The sequence below is a fragment of the Sitodiplosis mosellana genome, unplaced genomic scaffold (genome assembly GCF_009176505.1).
Source record: "Sitodiplosis mosellana isolate CC-2019 unplaced genomic scaffold, AAFC_SMos_1.0 Smas_scaffold_6191, whole genome shotgun sequence".
Classification (NCBI taxonomy): Eukaryota; Metazoa; Arthropoda; class Insecta; order Diptera; family Cecidomyiidae; genus Sitodiplosis; species Sitodiplosis mosellana.
Genome location: NW_022601432.1, coordinates 5,356,929 through 5,379,502, shown reverse-complemented (window position 1 = coordinate 5,379,502; position 22,574 = coordinate 5,356,929). Strand labels below are relative to the sequence as shown.

Below are 22,574 nucleotides of genomic sequence, written 5' to 3'. Positions count from 1 at the left end.
ATTACGGTAAATTGACATTTTATCGCGCCGTTTCGATAAATTCTACTAGAGTTGGCTGCAATTAAGCTCTTATGTGCTTTCGTGCGTGCGCGCACGCACATGAGGAGAAAAAAAAATAACCAGTCAACAACACGTTGTTTGTTTGCTTGACATGAGCACCTTTTGTTGTTTCCATTGCATGGCATTTCTGTTGAAGGTGATTTTCCTTTTGATTCAGAGGGAAAAAAAATTATTACGCGTGTAGCTTGTCTGCATTTGGCAAAATGTTTGGGCTATTTGAACGTGTTGCAGACGCCTGACAAACGGTCTTAGAAATGAATATATTCAAAGGCTCTAATGACGGGATTTAGACATTCTTGTTTGATATCGGCCACTCACTTACAACGATTTCCGGCAATGAACATTGAACACTCCAAGTGCGTGGTAAATTTATGCACGTTTCACATGCCATCGTTTCGGGGCACGTGGTTGTTCGTTTCTGTCGGGTATGGTAGAGTGGGGGGGGTGGGGCGGTGAATAAAATGCACGCATATTTAATCATTTGCCAATTGAATGTTTGTGCATGCCTTTGTGTCTCGTGCCAAATAACAACACATACACAATCAGTCATTTTGTGCTCGGTCGTGCTTAGTCCGTCCGAATAGAAGCTATGCTTTTGATCAAAGTCAATCAGACTTGAGCACAAACAATGCCATTGCACAAGTGATTTTCGAAATCAAAAACATTTTTCGTTTCATCATTCCTGTATTAATCAAATGTTGTGTTCAACGCGAACATCCATAGCAGTGACATGGTTTTGCCCACTTTTGTACTAAATTATCCATGCAAATTCGAAAATTGTTCAACACACATACATATCTAACGACATTTTCCAACTGAAAATGTCTCGACACAGAAATCGAGCGACATTTGCCTGAATTCAGATTGCATCGGTTAAATCGTGTTCAAATAGCGAGTGGCTAATAAATAGATGCTTAAATTCGAACAAATTACAGTAAACATGTCGAGATATTACTCTGTTTATGAAGGACATGAAAGAGACGACGACGACGATGTTGATGTTGATGACGAAGAAGAAGAAGAAGAAGAAGAAAGAAAAAGCATGAAACTGAACTTTGCATTTTTCGTCTGCGTGACATTCAAATTGAATTCGTTTTCACTCCGTCTTCGAGGGAGTGTACGTGTATATATATATATATATATATAATATATATATATATATATATATTGTTGTTATTCAGCGATTTAATTTAAAAGAAATGAGAAGTAATATTTCACTGCTGTGCTCTTCCATTGTCATTTGGGCACGAACGTTTTTGGAGTGGTTCGTCTGTACATGCGATGAGAGGGTGGTGGTTGTGTGTTGGTAGTATTGAGATGAGCTTTGCGATAAAATGAGAAACACACCAACACAAACAAATGGCAACTGATTTTTCCGAATCTCACGAAGAGAGTGCCGAATTTTGTTCTTTTCCTCATTAGATATTTGCGCAAAATAAAATGTTTTCGAATGCAACGGAACGCAATAAATTGTCGTGTAAATTATCCAAGTTAACGTGTTAAAATGTATGGGGGAGCATAATAGGCGCCAATAAAGTTTAAGGGAGCGAGAACACGAAAATTTACAAAAATATTTAACATCAGACACAACCAGATCCAACCGTGAAAGTTTTATTATTAATTTTGGTCCATTTCATAGTCACAAAGTTATTTGCCATCACATCTTTTAAAAAAAATGTTAATTTATATTATATACAGGCAGAGTGCACAGAGCAAACAAAAGGTATACATTTATATTTGCATATGGGCCAACCATGAATGCGTAGGCCAATAGCTAAAAGCTATATTTCGGTAAAATGCTTGCGCACTCCTGGATAAAAGACATCCTCCGTTATTTGATCGCAATAGAATTGTTACATTTTGAGCATGTGTTGCGTAAATTAGTGTTTTCAAAACGCTTGCTTCGCCATGTACCTGAATCGATGATGCTGTTGTCGTCATCGTTGTTGTCGAGACATTTTTATTTTTCGGCGACGCACTTTTTCCTTATCAAATTATTTGGCCCAAAGCAGTTTATTTTAGAGCCACCATCAAATATACGATGGCGAAAAAAACGCAGTAATTTACGTTGCTCCAGTAATATGGTAATGGTAATGAATAATGAAACGACCCTTTGGTTCGGTGAAAAATTATGGACAACATACCGTTTGATGCGTATTCCGTGCGCAATTTTCTATACAAGCCAAACGGAATGCTTTTTTGTTTAGCCAAGCTCAAGGTTTATGCAAGCAACAATGTGAGCTTGATTATATGGCCAAAAAGATGTAAACTGATTCGCGATTATGCACCACACGTTCCAGATAATCCTCAAAATTAGTGGCATTTTTTGTTTGGACGAAAATTGAATATTGTTGATGGTATATGATTTTTGGCTGGATTATGTTATTATGAAGCCTGATTACACCTTCGGTAGTGTGGGATGTTGTTCGAAATTTAAACTGTCTGGATCTCTCTTTGCTGTATGCCATGGATATACCAATTAAGAACCATGAGGGGTAAAAACGCCTGTTTGCTATTTTTGTTTCCTTTTTCTCGTTTTTGCACTCGGCCCACATCTCATCTTAAATTTTCTGCGCTTGAATCATCTCGGTCAGGAAATGTTAAACAAAGGAAATTCAATCATAGGGGGAACAGAATACATGAACATTGCACGCACTTGATGGAAAATACGAAATCAAAGAAGCTGTCATTAACCTGTATCTTATTATGTACGCTCTATCTCTTTCTCATTATTCTCTCCTCGAACGGAGTGTTCAGCTCTATATATTTGAACTAATTTATTGCCGAAATCGCCTGCACATTCCATCAATATCTTACCGTTGGTGTTGGTAAAATAAACCACTTAATAAATCAAGGTTCATAGTTCATTATTCGTTTTTTTTTTTCACGCATCCGCCAAAAGAGAGGATGATCGAATAGAGAGAGAGAGAGAGAGAGAGAGAGTAGGAGAAAAAGAAACATTACGTGTCGATGTACTTTGTGCGCGTGGTATTTGTAATGCTTTTGTTTAATAGCACCTTTTAATCAAGCCGCATTTGCCTTGTTGCTCATATAAGGTATATTGAACACGCGCGTAAGATATATTTGATGCAAAGAAACATATACAACAACGGAGTGGTGAAATTGAATCAACTTCCTCAAAGTACGTCACATGAATTTCAAGTGCGATAAGCATGCATGTCATTTTTATGGGCGAACGCCAAAGACGATATCATATCGCATGACATAATTTATGGTCGCACATTTGTCTCACTCTTTCGGTCTCGCTGTCACTAACTTTTGCGTTCGCTATTTTTCTCATATCACGTCGAATTGTCAGACTCGCCAACGGCTGTAACATGCAACCAGCGGCTGGTTGAATCAGTGTCATTTGCTCTGGTGCTTCGCAATTTTAGAATTAAGAAAACGAACACCAAATGGTTTATTTACATTAATCACACACATCTCATTTACACGTACAGACAGGGAGACACACACACATATACAGGCCGTTTATTCCATGCGGTCTATTGAACAGCAATACAACTTACAGACGTTTTTATTTTAATTTAATTTAATTTCATCTTTTGCGTTCAAGTTGTCCAATCGTAATGTTATTATTTAAATTGATTTATTGTGCCATGGACATTGACAATGAATTGAGCCGTAGCTCAAAGCCAAAGTCGGCATCAAAACCGAAACATCTTATTCAACACGCCTAGATCTGATGCCATGTCGACCGAACGATGGTGAAGATAGATATATATGGAGACAGAGAGGAATCTCGAGAGAGATAGAAAGATAGGGAGAAGTTTAACTCGAAGGAAATTGGATTCTTTATGGAACTTTTTGAATCACGAGAGTGATATTAGATTAGAGCCAAGTTACTGCGTCGTTTCAGTTTGAGGTTGGGCTTCGGTTTGTGTTAGGCCACATGTGACCATCAATGCCAATAATAATCCCAATCGATGTCGCTTATCAGTTGCATTACTGCACAAAAATCATTGGACTAGAAATAATGCATTCGGTTCAGATCCAATGTGATGCTTTAAAATTAACTCAATTCATTTGACAATGCATGGATTAGTCTGTAACACAAACTATATGCGTGGGAGGGTGCGTTTGCGTATGTGTGTGTCTGTGTCTTTTTTCCAACCGTATGCTATTTAATGAGTTTAAATAAATATGCAAAACACGATTGTGTTAGGAGAGAAAGAGAGATTAGTTCTATGCACAAGTCAGTTCAGTGCGTCACTCTTTGGAAACGAAAAATAACTTATTCTCCGAGGGATTCATACGACTTTGCTCAATTTTATTTAACTTTTCTATAATACAATTTAAAATAGCGTAATTTGTTATATAATTCAATATTGTAGCCGTCACGTTGGGTAAGTTTTGAAGCGTGAATCGGCGATAAAGTCGTTGCAGAGGATATAGAATGGAGGAGAGAAAGAAACAAAAAAGAGTGAGCGAGTTAGAAAGACGATGAGAATGGCGATGGAGATAGAAAATGAGCGAAAGACTTGACTCATATGCATTCATGCATTCTACAATCGGATTGTGTGAGATGATGGGACCAAAAGCGCATTTGGTACGCTCTTCAACACAAATAAAACAAGAACTGAGTGCGCGGCAAACTTTCTCAGTAATGATCATCATAATAAGCTCACCTTTCGAAAGTGTATTGTTCATAATAATAATAATATGCATACACACACACACACACACACACACTTTTGGATGGGTTTTAAAATGGTGAGTGTGGCTTGCATATTCCGCGTTATTGGCTTCGAGCCATAGAAAATCGGTTACATTGGCGGGAATGGAAATTACCATGTATACATGATGGTACTCATTGTTTGGCAAAGTGACTATCAGATTTCATTAATAGTTAGTTCCATAGCAATAGCAGGCAATTAGGCGCCACAAACTGAAAAACTAGGTTGTAATATGAACCATGCACCTCTTGTAACCACATTGAAACTATAATATAATGACTCAAATCAATGGATTGAATATTATTATTTACATACGCCCAGAGGACAAGTGTATAAATGTTCTCTCTCTCTCTCTCTCTCTCTCTCTCTCTCTCTCTCTCTGTTTCATTCGTTTTGAATACACAGGATTGCTTTGTCTTCTCTACCTCACAAGTCTCAACGCACACACAATTTTCAATAAACCCATGAATTTGGCTTAGTGCTAAGATGATTGTTAATATTAGGTTTTGTATGAACTTTTTTCGGGATACAAATGTGTGCACAGTATTTTATCCGCAGACAGAGGGCGAAATTAATTCATGTCGTCTCAATTCGTTTATATTTAATAATTTAACTGGTCGTTGCATGCCATGTAGTGCGATATGTTTGAGCGGGAGTGGGATAATGCGTCAGTGCCAAAATGATAAACGATGTGCGCTTGAACTTTATTTAAATGCAATACACTCATAACATGGTCGTGTGTATGTACGTGTACATGGACCATCTATCGTATGAAAAATGACGGTTGATGTACTATGTGTAATCAAGCAGACGTTTTGGAGAGATTTACACGATTTACACATGTCTAATGAAATTTATTTGATTTATTTTCCATAATCGGGTTATCATTTATCCAATTCAATAGACTCAGCGAATAGTCGAAGAGAACCCGAAATTGAACACGATCAGCCATTGACCGTCATAAAAACCAATGCCTGTGCACAAGCACATTCCATTTTGCGTTTTATTAATCAATATTTAATAAATAATTCACGGTATATACACTCATTATTATGGTTTATTATTGGTGAATGCTCAAATCGAAAACCACCAACACAAGTCAATGAAACTTGGAGTGTTTTTTTTTGGTCTTCGTTGGCATTCATTTTGAGCTTGCTGTTGTGAAGGTTTTCCTTCCATTTGCCACATGAAATGGTATGACGTGTAGCTCACATTTCTCTTTTTTTTTATCTTTCTCTCAAACCGACCCACGGCACGTACTTTACCGAAAAACCGAAGAAATTTCAAGAGAAAAAAAAGGTTTTTATTAAATTTCTCGTGTTCATTAAATACAGAAAACCTTTATTCCGGTTGTGCATCGCTCTAATTAGTTTCGTCTATACATATGAAATTATACGAGATTGGATTGGTCAAGGGGTGGCGAAGCATAATCATAAAAAACAACGACGACGGTGATGAAAGAAAGATTCTGTCTCCTCTCTCCTCCCCCCACTTTCTAACTTTGCCTCCTTCTCTTTTGCTTTGCCCATAAAATATAGTTATAGCCACCGAATTACGCTAATTAGTTTGCTTTTGTTTGCGCGTTCGGTGAACGAAAAAACGAAAAAAGATTTCATCTCCATGTGAATGTAATTTGGCATCAACGAAATGATTATTGGTTGACTTACCTGAAAGTATAGAATAACTTTGCACATTGCTTCGCCGAGGAACCACGTCTCAGTCACATCCCATATAACCGTTGGCGGCAAGCATAATATAATCACAAGTAGATCGGCTATAGCCAAATTAACGATGAATATGTTGGTAACGGTTCGCATTGATTTATTGGCATAAACAGCACTGCATACCAATATGTTACCAATCTACAAGCCGATTTTGACAGCCATCACGGGTGCAAACAGGACAAATAATGAAACGAGATGGAGAAAAAAAAACAAGAAAGATAACAATCACAAAATCGTACGTTAGTCGAAAAGCTGAACAACAAATTATGTCAAAAGTTTTAGATAGAGTGAAGTGTAAACAGAACAACGGTTGATAAACAAACTAATAATGAAATTAAGCGAGTAACAAAAGTGTATGCGTTCGCATCGGTACGAAATGAGCTGGAGCTTAAGGGATGCCAACAAGTGAATGCATATTTGACGCATGTACACATAGGAAAGCCCAACCCATCCCCATTATTGCATAACGTTGAACTGATGAACATGAAAGCATGCATGACATTTCAAAAGAGTCAGCTTTTACGTCATTCAGACAATGTTCAACACGTATGGTATGCGTATGATGAAACACTATCGTGACAATGCATCCTTGATAGTACACTCTTTCTCTCTATCACATATTTTACCACAAAAATCTCAAACACGAAAATATCACTCGAGGACCATTTTGTGGGTACATTTTTAATGTTGCTATGTAAATTAAGATGAGATTTTTGCAATCACCTTTTTCCACGGAAACAATCCCAAAACCCATGTTATGCACACAAAAATGTCTATTGTACCTTTTGGATTTCACACTTATACACATACACAAAATGTTATGGTTATGGCCAATTTACTTGAATGCCTAATTGAATAGCGTAGCTAAAACATTGAATAAATTGCAATCTCGCCTAATTTTTTTTTCTGTTTCTCAGTATAGCTCTTCATATTTGCTGAGCTTGTGGGATGATTATAATCGTCTTATGTCTTTGCATGAAGCGAAAGCTTTAGTAAAATATAAATCAGGGCAAACTTGTTACTTCTGCTTGCCACCTCAAATGGTTTTCGGACTACAAAATAGCAAATCTCTTGTGGTATTATGTCAAAATAGACAGATTCCATACAAATTTTCTCAATACAACACAATTTTTTTATTGGAATGCGATGTAACGATAGCAAGTAAAGCAATTGGAAGATGAAATTTTGCCAAATATTACCGTGAGATGATGAATAAAAATACAATGCAGAACAGTTCTACTATAATTGCTCTTGTTAAACGTAAGATGATGGTAGAATGCACAGATTTAAGTTTAAAGATATGAGCTAAATGTCGAATGAACGTGTGAGCTTTAACGAGCGTTCAGTTTAAACTTCACAGCTCACACGTTCATTCGATGTGCTGCACATCATTACATACCACTAAAATCTGACTGATTACAAACTTCACACGTTTAACAAGAGCAGTTATAGTACAACTGTTATATACATTGTATTTCCATCCAACTCCAATCAAAATATTTGTTGTATAAAGCAAATTTGCTATTTTATGGTCCGAAAACCATTTGGGGTGGCAAAAGTAAAAAGTTTGCCCTGATATAAACAGTTGCTATATTCGATCGATACGTAATATATCATTTTTGTTTCGTTTCGAAACAAGTGGTCGATTATCTTGAAGGTTGTAAAAACAATTTCGAAACAGATTGACCGATTAGCATTAATTTGTCGGCCACTTCGATTTTAATTTGCCCATTTGGCCAAACAATTATTCTGTTTATCATTCTATTTTTAGATGCATTTTATCGAAAAGGTGCAGAATCGACGCAACAAACACGACGGGCAGTTGATTTTCAAATTTTTTCACGGATTGACCTTATGACCGACGATACTTCCAATAATAAATAAGTCGCAATTTTAAATTTTTGGCCTAGATATGTATGTCTACTTATTCATGTTACTCTCGTTCTCTGACATTAAAGGTGAAATTAATCATCCGAAGGATTTGAAACGTTCAAGTAATTTGCCGAGACATTGTGCGCGTCGATTAATATGAATATCATCGTTCATTCCAGACGAAAAGAAGTAGAAAAAAAATGCGCTTTTGCCGGTTCATTAAATTTTTCGCCAGGGAGATGGAAAAACAGAATGACGCAAATCTAAACCGAATATAGATAGCGTAATGTTTTTGCGATGAGTGATGCGAATTTCTTTGGAAATAAACTTCGTTGTAATATTTTATTTATCTGTATTGTTGGGTCAACACACAGCGGGGAGAGATGTTAATCGTAAAATTTTAATATTTTCGTCTGAACCCAAAAAAAAAACCATCTGTCTCTGAATTTGTGATAGAAACCGTTTTTTTTCCTCTCTACTTTTTCATTGAACAAAGCTTCGATGTCGAAAACAGTTGGAACAGTTTTCGGTGTCAAAGCCATTTGAACTCAAAGCTGAAAGAACAACACGACAAAAAAGAGCAACGAAAACCGAATAAGTTTGGAATACTATGCGAAAATATTATACCGCTGGGCTGTATGTCAATCCCAAAATATCGAAAATCAACGAACCGGCGACGATTTTATTTGATTTAATTTCTTTTTTTTTTCAATTCTTCATCTTGCTTCGGTTGTGAGGTCATTTAACTTGGAACGTATCATTTCAATTGTTTGTTGGATTTGAGAACTGCCATCAGTTGATATGGTTTAACTGAATTTGGTCGTAGGCAAATAATAAAAAGTTTGCTTATATTTTACTCGTTCGCTGCATCGGGTCGATTTGGGAAGGGATCAGTTTCCATAGCCACAACTTTGAAGTAATTAAACAAAAATTTCTTGTTATTCCCATCGATGCGACTGAACAAGTTGAGACAAACAATTCGATTGAAACGAATGCGTTTCTCTCTCTCTCTCTCTCTCTCTCTCTCTCTCTCTCTCTCTCTCTCTCTCTCTCTCTCTCTCTCTCTCTCTCTCTCTCTCTCTCGCTCTCTCTCGCTCTCTCTCGCTCTCTCTCGCTCTCTCTCTCTCTCTCTCTCTCTCTCTCTCTATCGCGTGTTCGTTCTCTCTTCCAATGCCATATTTGAATTCTTAACTCGTAGCAAACCGTCTGTGTCAGTTAATAAATTACAAGTCATATAATTGATTCGAAAATAACGCTGACTAGTCAATGACAGAATCTCGAAACGGAAAACAGTAAACGAGTGGAAGGGAAATAGAGAATTGACGAGGGCACTAAAACAAATCGAACAGACGAAAAAGGTTCCACTGAAAAATATGAATCTCGTATTGGTTTCGGATCCCTTTTTATATACACTAACCTATTAAACTGTTGGCCATGCAACTTGCCTTTTTCGAACATTAAGCGAGAGGGTGAAGCAGAAAGAGAGAGAGAGAGAGAGAGGGTGATACGGAGATACAGAGTGAGAGAGTATAGGGAAAAAAATCGAAAATATTCGGGTCTAAACACATAGACACGTAAAAACGACGACAATAAAAGCGCACCCAAAACATCATTCACCCGAACGAACCAACGAACAAACGTTTCCAAATAACCGTCGATATATTTGCCAACTCAACGAAATAAAAAGCGGTCAGTCACTAAATTAGCGAAACTGACGAAGAAATGTAGCGTATGCAAATAAGTGGTGATAACAAATGGCTTTTGTTGTTGTACAAATAGTCTTGTGTTGTGTTGTGTTTGCTTCGCCATAAATAGCATGTTGCGATTTTCTTTTGGAATGTACTTCACTATTAGTTTAAATGAAAGCCGTCATGTAATCATATGATTAGCACTCAAATCGTTTTGAAGAATTTCCATGCAAAATGACAGTGAGGCTTCTTTGCAACATGCTTTTTGCTTTCGAAATGTGATGTAAAATTCGATTGAATATCCATTGAACGGGAAATCGAATAGGTTTTTTTTTCTGGGGTAATGATATCAATGAACTTATCAAATGTCACATTCGACCACAATATTCATGTTATTTATGTGTGTATGGTCGTGTGTATGTGTATGTGTGCTGTATCATGAAATTATTTATCTATAAAAAAATAAAAATGAAAGCAGCACCCACTACAACTCGAAAAATGGTTGAAAAAGCGACAAACATTCGTTTGCGGAAACAAAAACCAGATGGGTTAATCAACAAACAAAAATTGGCATCAGACAAAAGCAACAACAACAAAAAAAAAACGAACTTACCAAACCGACTATAAACACAGCGGCATGAAATCCAATTAATACCCATTCACCAGGCGTCGGAAAAATATAGTCATAAAGCATTTGAAGATATTCGAGTTCGGTATAATTGCAATACTCTGGATCGCCTACACACGTTACATTTTCCTGATAGCACGTAATTGTGTCACCATCGTTGCCATCAACTGTGGCGCACGTTTTATTTATGCCGATCACTTTATCCGTACTTAGTGGCTGTAATGTGTTTGTGAGTAGCCACTCCTCAGTGTCTGGTTTGTTGTTGGCCGACAGATCAATAAGTTGTTGGTCGGTATGCCGAAGATTCGATGCCAGATTCCTTAGCACACCACTGTCATCCGATGCATAATTTACATAGTCATTTATGCCAACCGCATCGGTAGCCAACCTTGTACCATCTTTGCATTTCAAAATATACAATTTATTTTCTATGTAGTTCAACATTCGGTTTTCTGTTTTGTGTCTGCACGAATTCGAACACTCTGTTTGTTGTTATGCACGGATTCGACATTCTCTATTTACTACGTATTTCATTCAGAGACGAAATGCAAAACAATAATATTTTTGCTGTCGAATCATCATAGCAAAACAGAGCGAACGAATAATCAAAATTTAAAAGTTAAAATGGAGTGGAATTCAGGAAAAAAATTAAATAAAAACCTCGATATACTTACTCGATGTGGTTGAGTCGGAGGTTCGATTTGCATCGAAACCCGTAGCAGCAGCAGCAGCAGCAGTAGCGGCGATGCCAACAGAAGCAACAGCATTCGAGGAGCCAATGATCTCAGCTATCCCACCTTCGATTTTCGATGAATCAAAAATCCCATTTGCCCTTGATTTTATGGAACTTGAATCTTTTGTTGTTGATAACATGGTTTTTTGCCAATCCGATTCGGTCATGCTCATCGCATCGATTTGTGTCGGTGGGGTTTTTCTGTCTCTTTCTGATTCTGTTTTTTCGGCTCCGTTTTTATCACTTTCTTCTCGTTCGATCGAACGTTTTTTTCGCACAATATTCTTGCCATCGTTCGACTGAATGATTTTGTTGTTTAGTACCTTGTGCCCGTTGGTGGCATCGTCTATTGCACTGCTTTGCAATCGATTATTCTTAATGTCAATATTTTGAAAATTTCCCAAATGCTTGTCTGAATAAAATGCCATTTGTTGTAAATTAGTCGATGTTAGTACTTGGATTTGGTTGTGGTTTGGTTTAATGGTTTCATGTGCATTGCTATTGTTGAGTGATTTTTCATCAATGCGAAAGTCGCTATACTGTTGTCGATGATAGAATGTTGGTGATTTTCTTCGGAATTCAAACGCCGTCATTTCGCTTGATTGGATCGGAACAATGCGTTGTTTTGACTGCGTACTGTTGCTAATGGCATCAATTCCATAGATTAGTGTCAAGTGTTCACGTTTTTGTGCAAATTTTCGCTGGTTTATGCTTTGCTTTCGTTTTCGCTTGAATTTGTTTGAATGCGGTTGGCGGTGTTGCTGCTGCTGCTGCTGCTGCTGCTGCTGTTGCTGTTGCTGTTGATGCTGTTGGCGGGCGCAAATTTGCATGCAACTTGACACATAGAACTTGGTTGATTTTCCATTCGAGCAATTGCATGGCATGGCACTAATGCCTTCTCGAACCGGGTTTGATTGATCACGGTTTCTGGCATAGTCGGCTATTAGGCCATGCGATTTAGATGCTAATGGCATTGTCATGCTTCCATGACCACGATGGTTAAATTTTTGCGGGGGCAATTTTTCGTTAAGTACAATGCGATGGTGTCGATTGATGGCGGGCAACAACATCTCACCATCAACAGCATCATTTGTCGAATGATCGTTTAAAATATCCATTGCAACGGAACGGTCTGGTGTTGTGGCCATGATTGTCATCGCAATGAATAGTTGTATGAAAAAGCTCGACGTATATGTCATACATTTTGTATGCTGATGGCAACGGTGATGGATGCAATCATTGGACTTGAATTGCTTCCGTCGCCATTCTTTGTGGTGATAAATCAGCATTGTTAGTTCTAACGTTTTCTTTTTTCCCCTTTTATCTTGGTTTTTCTTCTTCTTTTTTTTAAGTCAATATTATTATATAATTTCAGTGAATCACAACTTTGGTCAAAGTGCACATGAGCTATATTTATACATATAGATAGATAGATAGATAGATAGACAGAATTTATTTGGCGTAGAATCCCTGCGCGCAAAGACGGATACAGCGAATGTTTTTTTCCTTGTGAGAAATGTTAATCTGAAATCGTTGATTCATATACACTGAATGAATGAGCACAAGACCGTGGCGCGCGTATTTTCAACCTAACATTTTTTGGTTGCTTTTTTTCAGTCGTTTTTCTTTTAAAGAGATGCGTCAATTTCATTCGTTACAGTTATTCGCATTTTATCTTAGTTCATTTCGCTTGTATTAACACTTAACCGAATACACATGCATTGCTCATCCTATTTTCGTTTCACTTATTGTTTTGCTGTGTCTTCTTGCGTGTATAAAGCATACCGTTTCTATATCGTACTAACCGAGAAAGCTTTTTAGCTTGAGCCGCACGCTATATACGCAAACACATAGTATTTTATATATATATATATATATATATATATATGTATATAAGAGATGTAATAGAGGGTTTGTTGCTATTGAACTTCAAATTTAAGTCATGATTTTTGCTGTCGCTGAATTCTACAGTCTTCTCATCTTTACATCGTAAATTTGCACCATTTTTTTCGTACTCTTTCTGCTCCTTTTCATTCATTCCATATTTGTACTGTATGTTTTCACTCTCTGCTCTCATTCATCTAAATCATTCGTGTTTTTTTTTTCTCTTCTTCTTTTGTATGCGTCCGTGTTTCTCTTTTTCACTTGCGCTCGGCTTAGTCGAGGTATGTATGTGTGTTTGTTAGTGTATGTGCTCGGCAAAATCACAGCTGGAGCATACACAGATTCACTGTATTGTATTATTATTCGACTTGACGCGCTGCCATTTATTTCTTCATCACGTTGATGCTGTCGTAATGTTGCCTTGATATGCTTCCCAACTGAATCTTTGCTATTATTATTATTATCGTTATTATTTTGTATACTGAATGTTTTATGCTACCAGAATTCCCTAACCAAGCAATTTTTTTCCCTTGCATTACACATTATCCGTCATTTTGCATTTAAATTAAATTTGTTCCATTAAATTCTTCAGACACACACACAATGTGTATCCATGTATCTGGTGCAACATGCAAACTATTGGACTGTGTGTAAACAAATTCAATGACGTACTGATGTTGATACTGTTGACTGATTGTGTTTTGCGTTTTGTGGGCTGTGAAGAAAACTGCACTGACAATGCCAGATGGTGATGTAGAAGAATCGGAGTGAAACGTGTGTATGTTTTTCTTCGGTTCGTTGGAATGTAGTTGAGATATTGTTATTATGTACGCCAGCGTAGTGGATGCTGCCGATAAGAATAATTCATAGAAATTCACTTTTCAATTCCACAATAAATTGACACAGTATTAAATATGAGCTTTCAATGGCTTCATAATATTGGAATTTCGCACGATCATGTGCTTCGCTGTTGTTTTGTTTTTTGTTCAAACAATGAATTAAAGTTGTTGCTGTCGTCGTCTTATCGTCTACTATGAACCGTAGTTTGGCTAAAATTCCAATATTCTATTGAGCTTCGTTCGAAATGTGATTTTTTCCTCCTTCTTTGCTCCGCAAAGCTCAACAAACAACTGTGAATCTGCTTGTTGTGATAAAAAAAAACATGTAAAGAATTCACATCGTTTCGAAAAATTCCGCCGCGTCGTAATGAACAAACATCAACTTTAGCACTGTTTCCGATATAACGATGTAAAATAAACACACACTCGAATAACTTCGAATTTGGTGTGTCGTTTGTGTCGTCGGGTGATGTTGCTACTTTTTTTTGGTGCTTTGGTATTTCATTCGTTTTTATCGCGCTCAAATAACAAACAACACTTTATTTCGATTGCCGTTCGATCGCTCGCGTTTTATGTGTGAACATAAAAACGTAAGTCTGCTACGAGTTACAACACTAAAAAAAACGAAGGAGAGAAAGAAAGAAAATAGAGTGTAAGTGAGAGATATATGTATATAGATAGGAGGAGAGAAACACAGAGAGACAGAGAGAAAGAGAGAGAGAGAATCGCATAAATATTATTTGTATTAATATGCATACATTGTATAATGGCGCTATTTCACGGTTTTCCAGTCATATTCGGGGTATCTATCGGATGATTCGTTTGTAATATGTGTTTATTGTTTATTATTGAATTTATGCAATCGTTTGCTGCTTATGATGATGGCACGAAAATTGAATTCAATAGCAAATCAATGGGCTCATTTATTTTTCTCGTCTATTGTTCTAGTCTATTGCATTGGCACACAATTTACATTTAAAACCATTCCACATGGCTTCATTAACGGTACATTCAATTTATGACCGTGCGTATGTGTGACAATCTGCATTGGATTTGAAAATTGAACCCGTGAGCATAAAAACGACTTATTAAACAATCGCCGAACAAAACGATACAAGAAAAAACTACCAAACAAAACACACGTTAAAAACGTAACACAGCAGGACGGTACCGTTCAAAACAAAACTCCGCTGTGCTACACATTACCGCTGTGGTACGTTTTGTTCGGTAGTTTTTTCTTGTATCGTTTTGTTCGGCGATTGTTTAATAAGTCGTTTTTATGCTCACGGGTTCAATTGTGTCGATAAGAATAGAAATGGGATTAGCCGAAACCGCCCGTTTACATGTGAATCATTTTTGTGTTCCTGGTAAGAGATAGAAGACGGATGTCTTCTGCAATGTTTTAGAACATTTCAAGATCTTCACCATTGCTTGAGATACTTGCCTCATATCTCGTACCACTCAGAAAACTTGATTGAGGCTATGTCACCACTTTACACCACGGATTTGTAGCTGTCACGGAACATCACCTCAAAAGTGGTTTGATTTGAGAAATATGTGGTGCGCTCGAACATTCTGAACAATATAAATCCGTGGTGCAAGCTGACGACACTTCAGTACAAACATCATTTGAGCGCTCGCAGCGCCACGAACTCTCGTATCATTTTGTATTGACTTTTCGATAGTTCATGAGTTCGCCGTAGACTTCGTCAAAACGTGTCGTCCCTTTGCCGTGGTGTAAAGTGGTGACATAACCTCAATCGGTTTCTGAAAGCAGAAACACAAAAATTATTCGCAAAAAAACACCCGGTTTCGGCTAATCTCATTATTATTCTCAACGACACAATTTTATTGTCATAAAAGCACAATATTTTTTATGTTTACATACTTCCTACTCCTTTTCTTATCAAAATCATGCATTTGAATTACAAAAAAAAATCATTTTACCGGAAAATTAGATGATATCAAAGTCATTGATTAAGCTTTCAAGTGCTTCGCTTGCTTTTGCGGTTTTTGCTACGAATGAATTGAAATCTTTCATGAAATATCATTGCAAACGGAAGATTCAAATTGAATTTCCGCTATAATGCACTATAATTTACATAATATAAGTGAACAACGGTACCGCATACAATGAAATTTTATTGCACCACTTTGCTGAACAAACACATTATGCTAACACAATCGATAAATATTCACACAAGCGGTAATAATACGCGTGCGAAACGATCGGGTCTTACTCTCTCTTTCTCTGCTTTCGTCCGTTCTTCTTTTATTATCAACAGATTTATTCGGCCGTGTTTCGGACACACAAAATAATTTTCGCGCCCGTCAATTTTGCTCAATGATTAATCATTTCATTGGATTTTTACGTTGATCCATTTTATTTTGGTATCCATCATTATATAGCACGCTTGTGTTGATTTACAATGTATTAAGAGTGGCAGCCAATTGGCAGTAGTCGCCTGAACACTGAAGTAGCTGATGTAAACATTGATTGACAAATCAATAGCGATAGAGTTGTTTCGCTTTCATTTATTATAGATTGAACAATTTGCTGTTGCTTTTCACGCAAATGACGCTTTTGCTCTTTTATTTGCTCAATATAGCGCCATCCCCTCCTCCTTATTTCTCTCTCTCTCTCTCTCTCTCTCTCTCTCTCTCTCTCTCTCTCACTGCTTTCGCAGAACAATAAATTTCAGGAAATTTTTTACGCCAATTTGTGTGTATGTGATTTTGGCGTCATTGACCAAATCTATCCTATTTACCGAATTCAATTTAGTGCTGAAAATAAGTGGTTGCTGTTGGCTTTTTTTTCGTCGTTACTCTGTTGTTGTCGTAAATGTTTCCTGGCTTGACAATTTATTCATCCGTGTGTAATAATGATTTCGGTTCGCCTTTATCTGGAAAGAAGAAGAAGAAGAGAATTTAAAAAAAAAAGCACATGAGAGCGTTAGAGAATGAAGAGCACAATATATATTGAAATGGGGAGAGTAAGAAAGCAAACAATTTAATTAGTTTATACAGCGACTACGATATTTATGATGTTCTACAGTTAAAGGAGAAATTTGTTCATAAAATTGTCAACGTGAATGTGTTTAAATCTTCGTCAAATGACGATAAAATACTCTCTCTCTCTCTCGCTCGCAAATCTAATTTATGGACACCATCAAAGCGGTAAACAAAATACCCTCCGAATGAGGAGAATCGAACTAAACGAACAACAACATTGGAAACCCACGCGCGCGCGCGCGCGCGTTTGCATCCATCCACAAACCATGCTGTTTTCTCAGAAGTAGCAAAGCGCACAAATAGCGCCCGAAAATTTATGTGCTACATGTTTATGTTGGTTGGTCTTATCGTTTCCACTCATTCCGAGGTCATATTATATTTGTTTCGATGGTGATATTCCCATTGTTATCCGAAAAAAAATGTGCGGGAATATTGCATTTATTGTTGGGGATTTTCGTTTTGTTGGCTTGTTTCGGGAGAAACAGCTGATACCCGGGATTTACGACGAAAGAAAAGAGCGGGCGCACGGTCTCTCAACCGAATGAAATTCAAATATAAAATGAAATTCGCATTCAAGCGCACCACATAGGGTGGCAGCATCAAAAAAATTCAAATTGTCGCGCTGTTTAGTTCGAAAAAAAATTCCGAAATTACATTGATTTGCCTATTGAAATTGAGGGCGCTCGCGTCACTACAGTTGTCATTTAAGTTGTTTTCGGTCTTGCTGCCATCCAATGGCGCACCAAAGAAGGAAAAAACTGCTCCTTTTCGCTCATGCTCTCCTGTCGGTGATTATGTAAATGGGAAAACCGCAGTGTAAATAGAACAACTAGAACAACAACGTCCTTGCAACTGCCACACAAATATCGTCGCTTTCAACAGTGCGACTATTCAATTGACTCGGTTCGCTTGGCAGTGTCGCTTCTGTTTACCATTGATTTTAAATCACTCGTTCTCTCTTTCGTGCACACACACTCACACTCAAGAATATCCCAATGATGTTGCACTTTGATGGTTGACATTCCAGCTGGACTCTATTCTCTCTTCTTTTTGTTTAATTTCTTCTCCATTTTTATTTGCCGATTTGTGCCACTCAAAATAATAGTTACGGTACTCAAGTATTGTTGTCTTAAGACAAACATACGATAATGGTTGCACAAGGTATTGTTCATAATATTCACTGCAGATGTGCATATGTGTTGGATTGGGTTGGTCCATGATTAGAAGAAAAATCACAAGTTCACCATTCACTCAAGGATTTATCGAATGCATCGAGAAATTGTAATTTGTTTTCCATTATCTTTTCCACACAGTTTGGCACTTGATGTGCAGCGAGAATCTAATTTGCATTGGCAAATATCTCTTAATTGTAGTTGTGTGTTCAATGTAAGACTTCCCCAATGAACACATGTAATGCTAAATGTTTGAATTTTGTGCATATTTTAATGTAATGCTAAATGTAGCACTAAAAGTGCAAAAATTGTGTGATTTTTAGATAAAATTTTGTTTCTGGGCACAATATGTGTAAAAATTGTGCACGATTTGGGAAAAAATTTACTATGCACAATAATTGCACGTGTTTGGCTCATTGGGTCAATTTTCAGATATAATCGAAATGGATTGCATCTGAATGTATTGAGTGTCACCTGAATATGTGCTGAAATTTTGAAAACAATTGCACTGTGTGCAATCACACCGACTCTCTTTTCCACTCGAATTTCTTTCCTTTGCTTCGGTTCGATTCGCTTTGATCCACTTCAAATCCATTGTACACTTCAGATTTTCAATTTTCATTTAAATCCGAGATGTCCGATCAGATTGAAACGAGTTCCAAATTGCGAACTCACTGAACTCTCATAACATTTAACCGGATGCCAACACAACCATCAGACGCATTATACACAACAATAGCCAATTCATGCGTGTGTGTATAAAACTTTTTCCAATCTGTTCATCATTCTAACACTTTTATTTCATTCATTCAAACCATCACCATTTTCACACCTACTTTGTTGGTGGTGACAACAACGACGACGGCGATGCCATGGTAAAGTTGTATGTTTGTGCAAGAGACAGCAATAATAGTGTGTGCTGAAGCTTTTTCATATCTGTGAATCCGCACACGTACAACGCATGAATATAAAGAAAGATTGAATCGGCGGATAACGACTAACGCGAACCCAATAAATTTATAAGCACTGTCGCTATTAAGATTTCGATTTCGAAACCCTGCAGTTGCTTTTCGTATCTGACAAAGGCGAAAATGCATTTGATCACTTTGTGTTGCTGTTGTTATATGGTCCATTTTTTTTAGCATCATCTATACATGTATCGATAAGAATAAAAGCGGCATTTCAGAAACGATCCTGACGGAACGCATGTAAAAATGTGTTTTTGCAGAAAACGCCAGATGGTATGGAATTCTATAAGTTTTTATAAGTCGTTTTTATGCTCACGGGTTCATTTAATCATATATGATATAGACGAACTGTGTGAAAGGCATCCCGATAAAGTGATTTCGACTCAATAAAAGCCTCTCTACTCAGACACTCTGTCAATTTTCTATTTTCTAATGTAGTTATAGCTATTTTTACATCGTCTCCCTTTTTTTTTTAATTTACGTTTTAATAAAATGTGTGCCAAAACATTGATTCTTTGATGGGAAGGGGCCCGACAAAATCGCACATCGCAACCGAAATCACAGGCGGTATTCGAAATAAGAATGGTATCGCGACAGCGAATCAAAAATGAACAACAATTTTTCTTCCGTAGAACTCGAATAACAAGCCATTAATGTAGAAAATATTATCATTGATATGCTGAAATATGGTGATGTATTTTTTTTTGTAGATTATATCTTCTTAGAAACTCGTTAACCGTGATTCTATTTCGATGGTTGCGATTTTCAGTGTTTACTGAATTTTTTTTGTTTTTGTTGTTGTTCATATGCTTGCAGCATGCCGCACTTGACTCTTCATTTTTTTTCCTCTGATTTTTGTGTGTGTGTGTACAGTTTTTGCGGCTTCCATTTTCATGACTTCTTCATTGGTTTGATATTTATTTGTGGTTCAATTATTGTCTGGTTATGATGTAAACATGTTATGCATTGGCAAGTATGTCCTAGCACAGTATGATATCTTGAAAAGCCACAATATACCCGATGTGTGATGTCTCGCGGAGAGAACGAAAGTAAGAACAAACAACATACAGAGAGGAAAAAAGAGAGAGAGAGAGAAGGTGAGATGGAAATCAACAGAGAGAAGAAGGGAAGAAGACGCACACACAAAAATTGAATCGCCAGCCTTGCCGCTACCTTTCTATGGTTAATCTGTCTGCAAAACTCTGTAAAAATTATGCACGATGCGTGTGAATGAAAGCTATAGAAACAATAATAGAATAGAATGGACGCCTCCAAACAACGAGAACAACGACATCTCAGCAACACCAAAATAAAGAAAACACATCGCAATACTCTCACTTATAAAAACGCATATGTACACTCCCCATATAGCCGAGACGTAAAATGAACAAACCTCAAATATTGTACTGCGTAAAGACGAATAGATATGTTTTTGTTTGGTGGCTTCTCAATTTTATGGCGGCCCTCTACTAATACATAAACAACTTTGGTCAATAAATTGAGCCGACGAGCTATTGATACACCAACGATGCAACAAAAGACCTCATGGGGCAATACACAATTCATATTATTTGCTCAAAAAGTCAGTCATGATAAACAACAACAACGACTACGACGACGACGGTCCATTTATTTCATTTTTGGGATAAGATTGTTGCAGAGAGTGAAATGGTCCTCGGCATTCCAGGCGCTGAACACAACAAATAATTTCCATTGATTCGCTCATTATTATCTCTTTTTTTTCTCGTCTATGTACATAGTATATTCTTCTTTTAATCTATTTCATGGAGTCGCACTTACAGTGAATATTTATGGATGTTCTGTTTACAAACTGGCTGCAAATATCAAATTGATTTTTTTTTCTTACTTCGAGGATTATGCCAAAGCTTGCATATTTTGGACGTCACGGGCAAAAGAGTATCCAAACATCAACAACGACAACGACAGGCGCGTGAGTTTTGAGCATCAATGATGGCTTGCAAGTAACGGCACACAACAGCAGTTTTTTCATAGCAGTCAATCGAATATCACGAAAAATTTGGATATTCTACGTTATATAAATGTCAAAACGAGAATCCCTTTAAGAGGGCGATACGAATTTACATTGTTATTTTTTTTTAATAAAATAAAACACTGACATCCAAATGACGCATAATATTCGGCGAAACCAAATATAAACCAGAATTCATTTTATGGTTGTTGAACTGAAATGTTGTGCTTCCTTTCACCGTCATCGCAACATATTTAGCTCGGGGGGAGGGGGGGGGGGGTTAAACCGTTGGTATTTGTGTTGGTTGATTAATTGAATTTTTTGTTCTTTTCCGAAGAATTTGCATTTAAAAAATGTTTCTGCAAACAGAGAAGAAACAAGAGAGAACGAGAGAAGGAAACGTGATGCAGTTACTCAGTCACGCGACTTGTATGATTCATTCGATAGCGATAACGATAACAGAGGTTTTTTTCTTGGTAATTTCAAAAGCTACGATTTTAATGGATTTAGATGGATGAATTGGAAGGGCGGCTTACTTCCATGCATAGGTCTGTGACCTTTTGCACAAATGTACCCAGAGACTGTTTCAGTTTTTCAGACTTATCATACTTGGCTCCATTTTGGAAGTGGGTGGTCCCGATATACAATCCCAATCATCGGTTTCGCTAGCTCCGGGTATGACTGTTGTTTTTTAGACCAGTCAACCACTTTTATCCAACAGAGCCAAGCGACCATCGTTTGTTTCGGTTTTTTCAAATGGAGGAATCTTTCAATTTCTGATATACCGATATATTCATCAGTAACCGAACATTGTTTATTTGCGGTGGGTGTATCGGATATTAATTTATAGTAAACACCCCATTTTTAAGTGCACTCGAACAACTCATCTTCTTTATTGAGTACACGGGAACCCACGGCTTAAAGTGCCTTCCGAAGCACCCCACTGGCCTTTACATGGGCCGCAATCCATCAATTCACAATGCCATTGATAAAACCAATGATATTTTGAAGAGAAAAGATTTTCGGTACACATGCGATTCGAACCCGTGTCTTCACGCTTACAACGCTAGCACGCTAACCAATACGCTATAGCTGGATTTTAATGGGTTAATTTTGCTGTTGCCAACAGACATTGTGAACGATTTGACCGGGACTTCCAGTGAAATTGTCCAAAAGGTGTAATAGTCCAATTTCCGTTTGTTCTCTCTGTCTCTCTCTCCCTTTTGCTCTCTTCACTTTCACTTAATCGATGTATACACGAGTGGCATTCTATGTGGATATTCCAATGGGAGATATTTATGACAAAA

General features: G+C 37.2%; 1 protein-coding gene across 2 annotated transcripts in view; it reads right to left on the bottom strand.

Moving 5' to 3' along the window:
- The window catches only part of LOC129576835 (uncharacterized), a 42,450-nt gene that overhangs the window by 8,197 nt on the left and 11,679 nt on the right, over positions 1–22,574 (bottom strand). For both annotated transcript variants that reach the window (XM_055462677.1, XM_055462678.1), the window contains exons 2-5: positions 16,894–17,028; positions 11,344–14,739; positions 10,655–11,067; positions 6,425–6,619 (exon numbers count right to left, since the gene is read on the bottom strand). In XM_055462677.1, coding sequence (XP_055318652.1) covers positions 6,425–6,619; positions 10,655–11,067; positions 11,344–12,691 — 1,956 coding nt within the window. In that variant the 5' untranslated portion in view covers positions 12,692–14,739; positions 16,894–17,028. The remainder of the gene's footprint in view (positions 1–6,424; positions 6,620–10,654; positions 11,068–11,343; positions 14,740–16,893; positions 17,029–22,574) is intronic.